Source organism: Alligator sinensis, unplaced genomic scaffold (genome assembly GCF_000455745.1).
Source record: "Alligator sinensis unplaced genomic scaffold, ASM45574v1 scaffold1065_1, whole genome shotgun sequence".
NCBI classification, from domain to species: Eukaryota; Metazoa; Chordata; order Crocodylia; family Alligatoridae; genus Alligator; species Alligator sinensis.
Genome location: NW_005842812.1, coordinates 500,248 through 516,856, shown reverse-complemented (window position 1 = coordinate 516,856; position 16,609 = coordinate 500,248). Strand labels below are relative to the sequence as shown.

The 16,609-nt window shown below is 63.4% G+C and overlaps 1 protein-coding gene across 3 annotated transcripts; it reads left to right on the top strand.

Annotated features, from left to right (window-relative positions):
• Positions 1-148: 148 nt before the first annotated feature.
• ANKRD52 (ankyrin repeat domain 52) lies at positions 149-14,480 on the top strand. 3 transcript variants are annotated; one of them, XM_025191381.1, is made up of 27 exons: positions 149-1,296; positions 1,748-1,826; positions 2,017-2,087; positions 2,452-2,652; positions 2,859-2,946; positions 3,101-3,243; positions 3,656-3,868; positions 3,980-4,058; positions 4,479-4,593; positions 4,773-4,855; positions 4,940-5,057; positions 5,471-5,539; positions 5,830-5,970; positions 6,062-6,139; positions 6,305-6,431; positions 6,742-6,813; positions 7,172-7,373; positions 7,540-7,627; positions 7,805-7,922; positions 8,123-8,342; positions 8,600-8,687; positions 9,035-9,118; positions 9,209-9,354; positions 9,593-9,675; positions 9,991-10,073; positions 10,342-10,433; positions 10,934-11,178. In XM_025191381.1, exons 1-27 carry the CDS (start codon positions 1,186-1,188, stop codon positions 11,176-11,178), a joined length of 3,237 nt encoding a protein of 1,078 aa, XP_025047166.1. In that variant the 5' UTR covers positions 149-1,185. The 3 variants fall into 3 exon arrangements, with proteins under 3 accessions (XP_025047166.1, XP_025047165.1, XP_025047164.1); XM_025191380.1 differs by having other exon boundaries at positions 150-1,296; positions 3,071-3,243; positions 6,062-6,138; positions 6,319-6,431; positions 10,934-14,480; XM_025191379.1 differs by having other exon boundaries at positions 1,186-1,296; positions 7,745-7,922.
• The last annotated feature ends 2,129 nt before the right edge of the window (positions 14,481-16,609 follow it).

The window sequence follows — 16,609 nt, the reverse complement described above, 5'->3', positions numbered from 1 at the left end:
CCCTTTTCCTGGCCTGCTGAGAGGGGGTTTGGTTGCCAGGCCTGGGCCCCCTTTTCCTATCCCCAGAGATGCCCCCCAGCTCTGCCCAGCTGCGGTGTTGCAGGGGGGCTCACCCCCACTTCCGTGCCTGGCAGCTCTTGGTCCAAAGAGGGGTTTGTCTTGGTGAAGCGGCGCAGATCCGCGTTTCCTCCCCCTTTGGCCCCAGGAGGGTGGGCGATTCAACTCAGGGAGCTGGGTCCCCCGGCACTGTGCCGCCCCCCAGGACCTGTCTGTGGTCCCTCATGACTGGGGCTTCCCACTCTCCCTATCCCCCCCTCCCCCGGGCCCACGTGTGCCTGCAGGTTCCCCCCTTGTCCATCAGGCAGGAGCCAGAGTCCCGGGCCTGGCCTCTGGCTCCGGGGGCAGGAGCTGCTGATACTGCTCTCTCCCTGCCGCTCCCCCCTATTCCCACTGCTGCCCGCAGGGGCCAGGCCGCTGTCCCTGGAAGCCAAATATTTACCTTCCTGTGTCCCTCTGTCGGTCTTGGAGCGGACCGGGGTTTAGACTGGAGCATTGCGGGGGATTTTTGGGTAGCCCCATTGCTGCTCCGTTGCTGGAGGAAGGGTCAGGCCCAGGCCCCCAGCCTGAGACAGGCCACGTCCGGCATCCTTGGTGCTGTGAGCCTGTCGCCTTCTCCAGGAAGGGGCTGTGTGTCCCCCATCCCTTGGCCCTTCTCCAGGCAGCAGGCTGGTGGGCTCACAGCCTAGCCCTGCTGGGTGTGTTGGTGCCGGGGCTCGCACAGCAGAGCAGGGGCTCTGGGCGGGCGTGGAGTGGGGCTGGCAGTGCCAGGCTAACGCTCTGGCCTCGCTGTTGGGCCAGTGGGGAGGGTCCCCGGGGTCAGTTCTCCTGGGTGCCGTTGGGGGTCCAGATGTGGCTCCTGGAGCCCACTGAGGGGTGGCTGCCCCACCGCAGCACTGAGCTGGCCTGAGGGGCTGTCACTACAACCGGGGAGCAGAGCGGAGTCATCTGAGCCAGGCTCACTCCAGTGGCCGCGAGCAGCCTGGACAAGGGGGTTTGGTGGCAGTTCCCAAGTCCCCAGCATCTTCCTGGGGGAAGTGGCAGCTTCTCGTTGTGGGAGCATTGGGGTGCAGGGTGGGGCTGAGCCTGGCAGAAGGGGGCAGACGGTGCCAGCCCGATGTCCCGGTCATGCCTGGCTCGGCTTGCCCCTTGCAGCCTCCTCTGGTCCAAGCCATCTTCAACCGTGACATCGAGGAGGTGCGGTCGCTGTTGAGCCAGAAGGAAAACATCAATGTCCTGGTGAGCGCAGGGGGACTCCCCAGTGTCCTTTCTTTGGGGAAGCCATCGGACCGTTGTCCTTGTGCACGGTGGCTGCGGCCCCCATCCCGCCACGTCCCCACAGGGCCAAGGGGACCGGGGCCCTGGGTGTGACTCGTTGCTCTCCGCATGAAACTGAAGAGCTTCAGGTCGAAGGCGCAGTCAGTGTGTCAGCCTGGGGCTCTCCATGCATGTCCAGGAAGCCCGGCTCTCAGCAGGATCTGGCCCGCGCCCTTGGGGGTGTGCGGTGCCGAGGCAGCTGGAGATCTGCCCTCTGCTCTCGCGCTCACCCTTCGGCACGTGCTGCCCTGAGAGGGGAGCCTGCTCCGTGGCCGTCCCCCTCGGGCCATCCCCTGGGGTGGAAGCGGGGGCTGTGGGGCAGGGATGGCACCGTGTCCCCCCCTTTCAGCTGGGCCCCGTCTCTCGCACGTAGGACCAAGAACGGCGAACGCCACTGCATGCTGCTGCCTACGTAGGAGATGCTGCCATCGTGGAGCTGCTCATCTTGTCAGGTATGGCGGCTGCCGGCCCTACCCTGCCCTCCCCCACCCCGGCCCCAGCACTGTCCTGAGCAAAGGTGTGGGGGGGCAGGCTGCAGCACTGGGGTGGGGATTGGAGAGGGGCACATTGGGACTCGGCTCTGACCCTGCCCTGGGTTGCCCTTGCCCCCACCCGGAGCTCAGCCCCCGTCTGCCTCCCCAGGTGCTAACGTGAATGCAAAGGATACGGTTTGGCTCACACCGCTGCACCGCGCTGCGGCTTCCCGCAACGAGGTAGGTGCCCCCCGCTTTCCCCAAGCCAGCGGAGAGCCTGCAAGTTGCCCCCCGCCCCACCCTGCCCTGGCCTGCCCTGGCCCAGCCTGCAATGCAGGACTTGCTTCCTCACAGCCTGGCCTCTCCTCTCCATGCTCATGGCAGGAAGCCCAGGCTCCGGCTGCCAGGCTCTGGCCCCATGGGGGTGATGGGGGTGGGGAGCAAGGGGGTGTCCAAAACCAGGCCCGCTTCCTCCATGGCTCCTGCCCTGCCTCATTGCAGCCCACCTGGCTCAGCCCAGTTCGTGCCCTAAGGCGACATGGAGCAGGGCATGGTGGGACTTGGGGGCACGTGGTGATGCCGGCTCCCTCTCCCCTCCCTGCAGAAGGCACTTACCCTCCTCCTGAAGCACTCAGCCGACGTCAACGCCCGCGACAAATACTGGCAGACGCCGCTGCATATGGCCGCTGCCAACCGGGCCACCAAGTGCGCCGAGGCCCTGGCGCCTCTGCTGAGCAGCGTCAATGTGGCCGACCGCACCGGGCGCACAGCGCTGCACCACGCTGTGCACAGCGGTCACATCGAGGTGAGCCCACCCCTGCTCCAGTGCCTGGAGGTGGTGTCTGGATCTGGGGGACCCCAGAGGCAGCCATTTGTGGCCAGCCCCCTCGCGCTAGGTGCTGTACGTGCCCCCCGAACACAGCAGGGAGGGGGGGAGCCTGATGTGCCACCGTAGCTTGGCTGGACACTGGACTGGGTCCTTTAACCCCCATCCCCGTCTTCCTGCTGCAGATGGTGAACCTGCTCTTGAACAAGGGGGCCAACCTGAGCACGTGTGACAAGAAAGAGCGACAGCCCATCCATTGGGCCGCTTTCCTAGGTACGTCCTGCCCTGCTCCCTCCCCATCCCAGCCTCTGCTGGGTAGACCGGTCCTGAGCTCATGAGCGACCCTGTCACTGTGTGGCTCGACTGCAGTGGGGGCTTTTGCCTGCCGTGGCCTCAGCTCCTAGCAGCCCCACTCCTCTCTGCTCAGGCCACTTGGAGGTGCTGAAGCTGCTTGTGGCCCGTGGTGCTGACGTGGCCTGCAAGGACAAGAAGGGCTACACACTGCTGCACACGGCGGCCGCCAGCGGCCAGATCGAGGTGGTGAAGCACCTGCTGCGGCTGGGTGTCGAGGTAAGGCCCGTGGCCACGCGTGGGGGTGGCAGGTGGGGACATGAGCTCCGTGGAGAAGCAGCCTCTGGCCATGCCCATGTGCACATGGGGCACTACCAGGAGCTGTGGGATCCCACCAAGATGCCCCTGTATGTTAGGAGGATGGGGACCCCCATCTCTGCTGCCTGGCGACTTCTGCAGATGCTGTATCCCCCTGCCCAAGAGCCGGGGGAATCACCTTGCCCTGGCTCTGACCTGCTTTACCCCAGGGCTTTGCTTCACTTCCTGTCCTAAACCTCCACCACACTCCAGTTCCCTGGGGCTGCCTGAGCACATTCCCCAGCACTGTTGGGGTGTGGGGTGGAGCGCACCGGGTGGCATTTGGGCCCTTTCCAACCCTGCAGCCCAAGCCAACCCCAGGCCTGTGTTGCAGATCGACGAGCCGAACGCCTTTGGGAACACTGCACTTCACATCGCCTGCTACATGGGCCAGGATGCCGTGGCCAATGAGCTGGTGAACTGCGGCGCCAACGTCAACCAGCCCAACGAGAAGGGCTTCACCCCACTGCACTTCGCTGCCGTCTCCACCAACGGGGCCCTGTGCCTGGAGTTGCTTGTCAACAACGGTGCCGACGTCAACTTCCAGGTGTGCGGGAGTGGATGGCCAGGGGGCACAAGGATGGCTGACCCCTCGAGGGCGGGATGGGGCGCACCTCCTCCCCCTGCCCTCCCCAGCTGCTATTTCCTTTGCTTGCAGAGTAAGGAAGGGAAGAGCCCCTTGCACATGGCTGCCATCCATGGCCGGTTCACGCGCTCCCAGATCCTCATTCAGAATGGTACGTGGCTGTCCACCCCTCCACTTCCCCCCTGCTGGGGAGCAATGCCTTCCCCACCCCCTTCTCCAGAGGAGTCAGCCCCCTGGAGTCTCCCCCATGATGCACTCGCTGCCTGGGCAGCCCCTGCCCCACCTGCCTGGCCCCAGCGCTTCCCTGCAGGGATGGGGAAGTCCCTGGAACCTGCATCTTAGATCTCCAGGGTGGGAACCTTGAGGATCCAGCCAAGCTGCCCTGCAGTGACTGTCCTGCCCTGGATGCCGCAGCGCTAAGCTGGCATCAGGGTACCAGGTCTTTTTCCCCCACATCTGAGGTGGGGGCTGTCCCTGCCCTGCTGGGAGCTGCAGTGTCACTCTTCCACCTCCCCCGCCACCCTTTCCCTTCTCCTGGGGCCACCCCATAAGCCACGGCTCTCTATTGCAGGCAGCGAGATTGACTGTGCTGACAAATACGGCAATACCCCCCTCCACGTTGCTGCTAGATACGGCCACGAGCTGCTAATTAGTACTTTGATGACGAATGGTGCTGACACTGCGAGGTGAGCAGGCTAGCAGGGACCCCCCTCTCCAACTCGGGCTGGGGGGCTGCACTGTCGTGCATAGGGTTAATGATGGGGGGAGCTGGTTATGGTGGGGGGACAATATAGGGCCAGGGGGTGGGGGCTGTTCCTCCTTCGTCCTCCCAGCGTCCTCCTGACCCTGCTCTCCCCTGCGGCAGGCGTGGGATCCACGACATGTTCCCTCTGCACTTAGCTGTTCTCTTTGGATTCTCAGACTGTTGTCGCAAGCTACTTTCCTCAGGTGAGGGACGGGCCTAGGGCAGTGGCTTGGGGGAGTCACGGGGCAGGGCAGCCCCCGCCTGACTCAGTTTCCCCTGCCCGGCAGGTCAGTTGTACAGCATCGTCTCCTCGCTGAGCAATGAGCACGTGCTGTCTGCCGGCTTTGACATCAACACGCCTGACAACCTTGGCAGGACCTGCCTCCACGCTGCTGCTTCCGGAGGGTGGGTGGCACTGCGGGGAGCCAGGGGCCCATGGCCGTGCCCTCCCCAAGTCTTGGTGCAGGGGCTGGGCCACCTGCCTCCAGGCTCTGTGGATCTAGCTGAGGGAGGGGAAGGAACCCAGGTGTCCTGGATCTAGGGCATAGCATAAACCACCACGCCTCTCCTGTGCTGGTGTTGCGGGCCGAGCCCGTTCTAACATACCCAGTTATGGGATTGTGCACAGCCACCGGGGGTGGGATCAACAGCTCCCGGTGCTTGCAGGGCGGCTGTGTAGCCATGCAGAGGGGGACGTATAGGGGGCTGGATCACCTGCCCCAGCCCCACGGGTCTGAGGGCACAGCTGGGGACTCGGAGCGGGCACATTGGGGCCCTGCCTGGCCGGGCTCATGGGTCTCCCCGCTGCATTCCCGCAGGAACGTCGAATGTCTTAACTTGCTGTTGAGCAGCGGTGCTGACTTGAGAAGGAGAGATAAATTTGGGAGGTGAGTGCCGGCGCCACGGCTCTTCGAGGGGGCAGGGACCAACCCACCCCCCCAACATAGTCATGGGTGCCAGCAGAAGCCATGGGCTTTTCCCAGCGCTGCAGTGGTCTCTGGGGCGTGGGCTGGGGAAACCAGAGGTGTCTCCAGGGCCCTTCTGGATCCCCTGAGCCCACGTCCCCCTGGCCCCCTGCTCCATGGGTGCTACTGACACTGGGGGAGACGTGCATCGGTGCTGTGCCCGGATTGGGGCCACGTGGCCGCCGGCGCCCTGACCTCGCATCTCCCCCCAGGACTCCATTGCACTACGCAGCCGCCAACGGCAGCTACCAGTGTACGGTGACGCTGGTCACCGCTGGAGCCAGTATTAACGAGGCCGACTGCAAAGGCTGCACCCCCCTGCACTATGCTGCTGCTTCGGACACGTACAGGAGGTAGAAAGGCACCGGGGCCTGTCCCCCTTCCTCCCCACAACCCCCTTGTTCCCTCCATCTTGGGGACTGACGCGGGTTTCCATCCTACCAGAGCTGAGACTCATTCAGGAAACAGCCACGACGCCGATGAGGAGCCGCTCAAGGAGTCCAGGCTGAAGGAGGCGTTCTTGTGAGTAACCCCTGAGCCAGCTTCTCTCCGGATCCCCTGGACCCTTCCCTGGGCATTTGGCATCTGCGTGCCCCTGGCACGAATCCATCCAGGAAGCAGGTCCTGGCCTGCCAGTGGGGTCTGGCCCTGGGCCAGCTGTGACCCCCCCTTGTCTGGTCCCTGCAGCTGTCTCGAATTTCTCTGTCTCGATTTCCTGCTGGACAATGGTGCTGACCCCTCTCTCCGGGACAAGCAGGGATATACCGCAGTCCACTACGCCGCTGCCTATGGCAACCGGCAGAACCTCGAGTTGGTGAGTGGGGTGCCCTGCCTCAGCTGGCTGGGACGCAGGGGTCAGATAGGAGCCTGGCGGAGCCTCCTGAGGGGGTTACGTGCAGCTCATGGGTGCCGCAGGGCGCCCACATGGGGCTAGGGGAAGAGCAGATCTGGCGAGGCCCCGCGCAGAAGTCTACAGCTTCCCTGGCAGATATAATAGGGCCTAGACAGGCCGCGACCCTGAGCTAGCAGGGGAGTGGGTCAAGGACCGTGCCCTTGGTGCTGCCCTGGAGCTCTTGGGTCTCGAGGGTCCCAGGGTCTCAAGGGTTTCCTGCTTCTTGTTGCAGCTCCTGGAAATGTCTTTCAACTGCCTGGAGGACGTGGAAAGCACCATTCCAGTCAGCCCTTTGCACTTAGCTGTGAGTAGTGCCATGCGGAGCGGCCGGGCTGGGCCTTGTGGCTGGCACCGGGCATTTGCTGTGGCCGTGAGCGGTGCCTCTGGCACCTACCTGAGCACAGGTGTGCGGCTGCGGGGAAGGAGATGGTGCAGGACATGGAGGGCAGGGCTCACTTCCCCGCTAGAGACTCTCCAGCTGCCCTGGAGGCCCGTGGGGACATTCCCCAGCCCCTCTGGGGTGGTCCTGGCATTAGCAGCCTTGGTGCGGGGGCTTCCCAGGGCAGGCACGCAGCTTCTGAGGGTTCATTGGCTGGTGCATGTGGGGGCAGGTCTGGGGGCTGGCAGGGCCACGCTTCTGTAAGGGACTGTGTCACCTCCAGGCCTATAACGGTCACTGTGAAGCCCTGAAGACCCTCGCCGAGACCCTGGTGAACCTGGACGTGCGGGACCACAAGGGACGCACGGCGCTGTACCTCGCCACGGAGCACGGCTCCACGGACTGCGTGGAGGTGCTCACCAGCCATGGCGCCTCTGCCCTGGTCAAGGAGCGCAAGCGCAAGTGGACGCCTCTCCACGCTGCAGGTGAGGGGCTGGGGGCAGACTCCTCCCTCCCCTGCTGCGGGGACAGCCCTCCTGCCTGGACTAGGAGGGGACCAGCTGGCTCAGGACAGGAGGTGGCCGCGGTCCCCTTCCAGGACGGGGGCAGGGGACCCCGCTGTACGTCCCTAATTCCCCTCATGCCCCCCAGCTGCCAACGGGAACACGGATTCCCTGCACCTCCTGATTGACAGCGGGGAGCGGGCTGACATCGCCGACGTCATGGACATCCATGGCCAGTGAGTTCCCCAGGGGTCTCTGAGGGGGGAGGCCATGTTGCCTCGGGGCATGTGTGCAGCCCACAGGCCACGAGAAGGGAAGGGGTGAGGCTGTCCCACCCCATCCCCCTCCTGCAGCCGCTGGATAGGGCTGGGGCCAAACCCAGGAGTCCTGCAAAACTGGTCGCACCCCCCCAGAACCCCGCTGATGCTGGCGATCATGAACGGCCACGTTGACTGCGTCCACCTCCTGCTGGAGAAGGGGTCCACGGCTGACGCTGCTGACAAGCGAGGCAGGACGGCTCTGCATCGCGGGGTGAGCAGAGCCATGGGCTGGGGGACTTTGTGGCCATTGAGTGGGGGAGGAGGGGCTGGAGGTGGGAGGGGGATTTTGCTGTCCCTGTGAACGTGCACCCAGGGCAGGCCACGTTCCCCGTCCGGGGGAGGACATGGTGGGTGGGGGAGTCCGTCCCGGCAGCGCGGCCCCCCCCTCATGGCAGCCCGGTATCCACATAGGCGGTGACAGGGTGCGAGGACTGCCTGGCGGCACTGCTGGACCACGACGCCTTCGTGCTGTGCCGGGACTTCAAGGGGCGCACACCCCTGCACTTGGCCTCGGCCTGCGGCCACCCCGATGTGCTGCGCACCCTGCTGCAGGCCGCGCTCTCTACTGACCCGCTGGACTCTGTGGTGGACTACAGCGGCTACTCCCCCATGCACTGGGCTTCGTACAGCGGTGAGGACCCCCTGCCCCTGCCATCAGCCTTGTCCCCAGCCTGGCAGCTTTGGCTGAGACTGGGTGCTGTGGAGTGCCCCCCCAGTTAGTCAGGACTGAGCGGGGCTGTGTCTGCGTGTGCCCTGCATGCTGGGCCATAGCACGGCATCCCCCGCGTGCCTGGCTCCCCTGGGGGTCGGGGTTGCAGAGGGAATCCCGCCAGGGCTGGCATAGTCCCAGCCCGTGAGCCCTGACCTGCTTCTCCCGCGTCTCTACAGGGCACGAAGATTGTCTGGAACTGTTACTTGAACACAACCCGTTTGCATACCTGGAAGGAAACCCCTTCACTCCATTGCACTGTGCAGTGTAAGTTGGCACCACTGGGGCCAGCTGGGTGGGTTCAGGGTCTCCTGGCGCGTGCCCTGCCCTCCAGTGCTCTCATTTCACTGCGGGCTGATGGAGGGGGCCGCAGAGCCGTACAGCCTGTGCTGCATCCCCTGGCGGGAGCCAACTCCCAGGTGCGGGGCTGCAATTGCCCTCACCAGGAGGCCAGGCCCAAGCCAGGCTTTGTGGAGCGAGGGATGGAGTCACAGGGCTGGTGACATGGGGCGGGGGGGCTCCTTGCTGCTCCCCCAACACCTTCCCCCAGGGCCGTGGCACCGAGCAGCCTCAGCCCCGATCAGCTCTGCCCCTCGGCCTTGTCCCCACTGCAGAATTAACAACCAGGACGGCACTGCTGAGATGCTGGTGGAAGCACTGGGTGCCAAGATTGTTAATAGCAGAGATGCCAAAGGAAGGTGAGTGCAGCTCCTCTTCCACCTGTGATGTGCCAGGTACCCAGGCCTGGCAGGGGACATGCCACCTGATGCCCGCCTGTCTCCCTGCAGGACCCCCCTTCACGCTGCTGCCTTCGCAGACAACATCCACGGTTTACAGCTGCTGTTGCGCCACCAGGCTGAGGTGGACGCGGCCGACCAGCTGGGGAGGACGCCCCTCATGATGGCTGCTGAGAACGGGCACACTGCAGCTGTCGGTGCGTGAGGCTGCTTGCCCGCCCTGGGCACCATGCTGGTCGTGCGAGCTTCTGAGGGCATTTACCCTGCCTGGGCAGGGGAGGTCAGGCCTGGCAAGGAGCCGTGGCCCGCTCATATGGCTGGAGCCTGTGCCGGGTCCCCAGCCTGTTCCCCCAGCCCCCGCTGCGCGTTGTTGGCTGCCCCAAGCCCGTTGGTGGTGGGTGCGGGGTCCTGATGGCGCCTGATTCTCGGTTGTAGAGTTCTTGCTGTACAGAGCGAAAGCAGATATCACCGTGCTGGACGTCAACAGGAACACGGCTCTTCACCTGGCCTGCAGTAAGGTACAGCCTGTTTCTGGCCGTGGGCACATGGCCCTGCCCCCATGGCTTCCCAGGAGCATGGAGGACATGGACTGCCATCTCTGGCCCTGTGACCACTTGGTGGGATTGATTTGGCACAATGGGATGGTGGCTGGGGCCCCCAGGGCATGGCCACAGTGCTACCCGCCATGGCAAGCGAGCCGGAGCCCATGGAGCTTAAACATGGCAGACCGCAGCCTCGGCCGCTCCTTGGCCTGGCTGCTCAGGGAGAGAACAGCCACAGGAACGTCGCTGCCCCCCTCCCCGCCCCCATTAACAAGCTGCTTCTGTTCCCAGGGTCATGAAAAGTGTGCCTTGTTGCTCCTGGGGGAAACCCAAGACCTTGGCCTTATCAATGCAACTAACAGTGCTCTGCAGATGTGAGTATCAGTGCGGCTAGCGCCCAGGTGCAGGGACTTGCCCGTGGAGCCACACATGCAATGAGTTCTCATGGCTCTCAGCCTTCCCTGTTCCTGCTGGAGAAGCCCTCTCTCTCCCAGCTGAGCTAAGTGCTCTGGTAGAAGCCACCTGCACCAAGGCCTTGACGTTTGGGGGCAGCTGGGGCTGGCCAAGCTGATTGGGGAGATGGGCGGGAGGCTGCAGAGCGGCTCGCGTGCCAGGGGCGCTGACTTGCCCTGCCATACACAGGCCTCTCCACATCGCAGCGCGGAATGGACTGGCCTCCGTCGTCCAGGCCCTGCTCAGCCGCGGCGCAACAGTGCTGGCGGTGGATGAAGAAGGTGTGTGGTCCTGGTGGGGGGGTGGCGGGGATCTACCAGAGTGTGACCGGTGCTCCTGGACCTCCTGCATCACTGGTGTCACGTCCTCGTGCTGCACCTGGGCCACGTGCCTGGTGTGCGGGGCACTTGTCTTCCCTTGCTTGTGCACAGTGGGTCCTGGGGGGCCTGCCCAGGGCTGGGAGGTGTGTGAGCGCTGGGCACCCACTGCCTCTGGCCCAGCAGGGAAAGCAGTGACTTAGTGCAGTTTATTGGGGCAGGTGGGAGGTTGCAAACACGGCTGTGTGTGTGTCCTTGTGTGCATGTGCACGTGCATGAACATGTCTGTGTGCGTGTGCATATCTGTGTGTCTGTGTGCATAAACATGTCTGTGTGTGTGTGTGTGTGTGTGTGTGTGTGTGTGCATGCCAACATGTGCATACCTCCATGTGTGCTCACATGTGTGCGTGCGCAGCAGAGTGCCCCTCCACGGCCTGACAGGTGCCCACGCCTCACCCCCGCAGGTCACACCCCGGCGCTGGCCTGCGCCCCCAACAAGGACGTGGCGGACTGCCTGGCACTGATCCTCTCCACCATGAAGCCTTTCCCCCCGAAAGACGCCATCAGCCCCTTCAGCTTCAACCTCCTCAAGAACTGCAGCATCGCGGCCAAGACAGCGGCCTGCGGGGCCCTGCCCAACGGCGCCTCCTGCCCCTACACCAAGGACCGGCATGGTGCCATCGGCCTGGACGGCTGCTACTCGGAGTAGCGCGCCCCACGGTGACCCCCTCTCTTCTCCTATTTATTTAGAGCCTCTCTGCGTCTAGGGCACTTTGAAGGAGAACAAGCCTGGGCCAGGCCCCACCCTGCAGCCACCCGGGGCTCCTTGCTTCCGCTGTGCACCCCCCTCACCCATCGGCAGCCACCCGGCTCTGCACCCCCCTCGTGCCCCCGCCTGTACTAACAGCTTCTCTTGGCAGGGGGGCACGAGCGCGGTCGGTGCCAGCCAGGCCCCCCCACCCACGCGCAGGGCCCTGCCTGCTCTCGCGGGGAGCCGTTCGCCTTAAACTTCACTTGATTTGTGGACCACAAAATACTTCCCCTCCGCCCTGGGGCTGCTCTGCCAGCCCCCGCGGCTGCCCCACAACGGAAGCTCGGACCCCCGAGGGGGGAGTGGGGGGGATTGTAGACAAATAAGGGACCGTGGCGGCAGGCACTAGTCAGTGCTGCTGCCCCCGCGCGTGTTGCCGTCGTGCCTGTCCCCACGGCCTCCTGCTGACACTTGAATTGGAACTACTGTACCCGGGCTGCGCGCCTGCCCCCCCTGTGGCTGGCACCCCCCGCACGCCCGGATGCAACATGGGCGCCGTGGTCCATGCCCGCATGTGCTGCTGGAGCTGCCTTCCTCGTGCAGGCACTTTAGGGTCCCCCTCGCCTCTCTTTCCCCCGCTCCCACCTTCTAGGCCCTGGGACACAAGGCCCCGGCCCCCCGCAATACCGTGTGGCTGCCCCCCACTTTCCCCCGGCAGCGCTGCTTTTCCTTTATCTCGAATTTGCCTGAACACAAGCAAAAAAAAAAAAAACCCTCAAGGAGGTGAATTTTCTGAAAGTCGAGACTTAGTTGGGGTCCCTGCTGCTGCCCGGGGCATGTGGGGAGGGGGCTGTGGCATAGCTGACGGGACGTGTGAGGGCTGCTGGAGGGGTTGTTTCCAAGTTACTGTAAAGGCATCGTGGGTAGAAACCGAGGCCGCCCCCTGCCTCCACCAGCCTGCTCCAAGCCAAAGACCCGGACGTAGCGATCAGAGCAGGCTGCTGGGGGGGGCATCCGATGCCCCCATCCTCTCCCTCCTCCATCCTCCTTGCTTTGGCAGCTGTTGGGGAGCGCGGGGAAGGGGCTGGGCAGCATGAGCAAAGAAAAGGGCTCGGTGCGGAGGGAGGGGGCATCTCTTGCCAAATGACCACGGCCCCATGTGCGGCTGGTGCTGCCCCTCTGTGTGCGGCCAGTGACGCCCCCCCGCTCTGTCCTGGGGTCGCCCCGCCGGTCAGACTAGGGCTGTCCCGTGTCTTGTCCTCTGGGGCTGAGGATCATGTGGTCCGGGGTCCAAGGCATCATCCCTTCCCCTCTCCCCCCTGCTGCCCGGGGGGGGCTCCTATTGCACTGTTTCTTTCTGTTAACCAAAGCCAAACTCTTCGAACCAAATACGACGTTCCCATCTTGGCCTCATCCTTCCATCCCACTGCGGTCGGACCCCAGGGGCGGGAGACATGGGAGTTGGGGGGCACGACCTGCTTGTCTCTTTCTTCTTCTTCCTACCCCCCCACCCCCTTAAGAGCACCATGGGGCTCCGGCTCCCAGCAAAGCACTTCAGGAACTGACCCGTGGCGCTTAGGAGCAGGCAAGAGGCCCCGTGGCCCAGGCAGCCTGAATCCCTCGAGGCACTTCCACGAAACCCCCATGTGGGTGGCAGGTGCCCTGGGGAGAGGTCTCCTCTCCAGCTGCGGGTGCCAGTCTCCCCACACCAGGCACCTAAGACCCAGCCCTGGCCTTCCCCGTCCCTGTGACGGGGCTCCGGGGAACCACCTGCCTGGTTCCCAGCCAGTGTTACCTCCCTGCAGCGAATACCTCACCGTGGCCCTGTGCCAGACTTGAAGCCCCCCTTTCCCTCCCGTTTCCAGCCCTGGCCGTTCAGTATTGCCCCGAGGGAGATGGCGAACCTGGACCCACTTGTTTACATGGCTGCCACGTGTGGCCGCGCTGCGCTCGGGGCACCGTCTGCCCCTTCCCCACTGCCTGGGGCATGGAGAGGGGATGGGAGCTGCCTCGCATCTCCCCGGGGACCCCACGGCCCCCAGGGTGCTGCCTGGCTCGGGGAAGCTGGTCTCCCTTGGGCCCCACCTCTTCCCGGTGGCACTGGGGCGCAGGGACTAGCAGGGTGAGCGCCTAGCGCTGTCAGCACTGACCCAGTGCCTGCGAGGGAAGGGGTCCCCGTGGGCACACACGTGGCAGGAGCAGGCATGCACACGCATGCACATCAATTTATCCTGCGACATTAGGATTTGAAGTACACCCCCCCCATTGCTACCACAGTTGGGGGGGCAATCCCAGAACCATTTCACCGATGAGCAGGTGCCCCCAATGTGTCCTCGCATCCCCCGTCCTTCCCTGCGCTGCCCCCAACCCCCCTCCCGCCCGACGCCGAGACAATCAGCGCGATCTCTCTAAGGGCTTCAGCATTTCCCCCTCTGCGGCGTCACTTCTTCCTGCTCGCGGCCAGTTCCCCCCCCTCACCCGTGCCTCTTTCTTTTCATTTTAAATAATAATGGTGATGATGATAATAATAGGGGAGTGGCACCACACTCCAGCAGCACATTTGTGGCCGGGGGGGGGTGGGGAAAGGGGCCCAGTCTTGTTCTCCTGTAGCGCTGTAGCATTCCCCCTCCACTTTGTTGGCACCACTTGGCCATTTCGGTAATGACCCGCGTGTTCGGTAACGACGCGTTCTTTCGCGACACGAGACTTGCGCTGGTTTCCCGGGCGTGTTGCGACAAGGGCTGAAGGGAAACCCCTGCTCCCCGCCTATCTTTTGTGCCCCCCCCCATACACAGCAGCTCCTAGACGTGCGGCGGGATGGGGGGGTGGGTCTACAAAGCTTCCTGTACACGGACCTCGATGCCAAAGTTGGACCATTCCCACTTCCCGCTCTGTTTGGCTCCGGGGGGCATCATTTAGGCTCCCCTCCTACTCTCATGCCACCATGTTCCCATCTGAAGGCCCCCCCCGGGTGCCAGATCTGCCCCCCATAAGGAAGTGTTTCTGCCCCCCTGTCCAAAGCACTTGCTTCAAATAATAAGCACTTTTCTTCAAGCACGAAAGCCTGGGTTCCCCGTAGTGGGGCCAACCGTGGCACTGGTGGGGTGGGAGGGAGAGGAGCCCCTGTGGGGGGGACGGGGCATCTTTCAAGCTTTGATTTTTATTTTTTCCAAGTCTATCTAGGGAAGGAAGGAGCAAGGGAAGTTGGGTGGAAAAAAGAAAGGAATAAGCAAAAAAAAAAAAAAAAAAACCCCCCCCCCCCCCCCCCAAACATCACAGCACAAATACATTTCAGTTCCCAGGTGTATTTGCACTGCCATAGCGAGGAACCGGGCCGCGGCCCGCCTGAGCCATAGAACTGCTGACAAACACTGAATGTACCCACCCGGGGACGCCACAACCTTATGTGATCATGAATCGCCCCCCGTCCCCGGAGCTGAGACCTTAGCGGGCGTCTCTGCTCCCAGGAAACGGGCGGTGATCTTTTTTCTCTTCCTTTGGATGTCTCCTGCCCTCACCCCCCTTTGTCCGGGACCGAGCGGGCACCCAGTGTCCAGCTCCTGTGGGCTCAAAGGGGCCCTGAATTGGCTGCTTTCTCCATGCCTCTATGGGGTCACGGTTGTTAGCACTGAGTTTGGCTTTTTTTGGCTTGGGCAGGGCAAGGGAAGGGGCTGGGGGTGGACAGCAGGGAGACACCCCCCCCACCTCCCTAGCCAAAAAAGGCTGAATTTTCAGTTCACAATCCCACTAACAACTCCTCTAGATTAGCCCCCCACATCCGCCGAAGGCTGCAGCTGCAGGGACCAGCGGGGGGGGGGGGGGACGCGGTGATGCCCCCCAGGCAGTGATTGGAGCCCCCCCTTCCCACTCACGCTGCACCCCCAGCTCTCACCTCTGCCTTCAATAAGAAACCAAAGGAGACCAGACCCCGGCCTGCCAGCGGCCCCTGCCCCAGTCCCGCCGCGCAGTCATTCACGCTCTCCCTGTTTCTGTCTCCCGGGATGGGTGGCCGCGCTGGGTCCGGCCTGGCCTTTCCCATCCACAGGAGCTGAAACCTACCCTGTTTTGGGGGGGGGAAGGTCAGAGGCTTTGTGGGGAGGTAGACATGGAAAGCCTGCTCCAGGGTCACAGCCTGACAGTCCTCAGAGGAAATTGAGAATCCAGCCAGTGTCTGGGGGGACGGCTGCGCCTCCGAGGCGCCCGCGGTGAGCTCTCCGTGTCTGTCCCGGGCACCTCTGTACGTGATGCACATGCGCACGCCCGCAGGGCCAAGCCTGGCTCGGCCCCTTCCCGCTGCAGAGGAGACGACGGACCAAGGACCGCGGCCTTACGCCCCCCCGCCCTTCTCTCTTGTTCGTCCACTTGAAAACAATAAAGCAAATGCATGGAAACCTCCTCCAGTCTCCGTGCATCTCTGGCCCAGGTGCATTTGGGGCTCTGGCATCTTGTGCAAGCCCTGGACGTGGGAGGGTGGGGGGAGCTGGGTGGTCCTTGCTGGGGGATGGACTCCCCTGCCCAGCTCAGCGCCGTGTGGGAGTTGCCCCCCATGTGCCCCTAGGAGGGCATCGGGGGGAGGTGGGCAGCGTTGGCTTTGTCACAGCCCCTGTTTGCATTGTATCTGTGCATGTGGGTGTGCACACATGTGCAAGTGGACATGTAGGCATGGAGCACTGGACTGGCTTTGTCAGAGTCTCTACTTAAGTTGCACCAGCACGTGTGTCCATGCACGTTTGTGTGTGTGCAAGTATATGTGTATGTTTGTAGGACTGGCTCGGGCAGAGTCTTCTACTTGAGTTGCATCAGCACATGTGTGTGCCCATATGTGCATGTGTGTGAACTTGTATGTGTGTGTAGATACATGTATGTTTGTAGTAGTGGCTTGTTGCACCAGCACATGTCTATGCATGTTTGTGTGTGTGTGTGTGTGTGTGTGTGCGCGCGCATGCATGTGCAGCACTGGCATAGGCACTGCCCCCACTTAGTTGTACCTGTTAATGCGTGTGTAGCACTGGCTAGGGCACGGCCTCTACTTGAGTTGTACCTGTGTACGTGCGTCCATGTGTGCGTGCATGTGCATACAAGCATTGGCTTAGCTCCTATTTGAATTGTACCTTTGTGCATGCATATGTGTGCGTGTGCATGCACATGTGTGCGTGTGCAGTTCTGGCTTGGGCTCAGCCCCTGCTTGAGTTGTGTGTGTGCGTGTGCATGTGCATGCGAGCATTGGCTTAGCCATAGCTTCTACTTGAGTTGCACCCGTGCCCAGGTGTCTCCGCATGTCTGTGCACACGTGCAGCCCTGGCTTGGGCCTGGCCCCAGCCCCCCCTTGAGTTACACTTGTGCACACGTGTGTGCACATAGCACCGGCTCAGGCACAGCACTGTGTCCA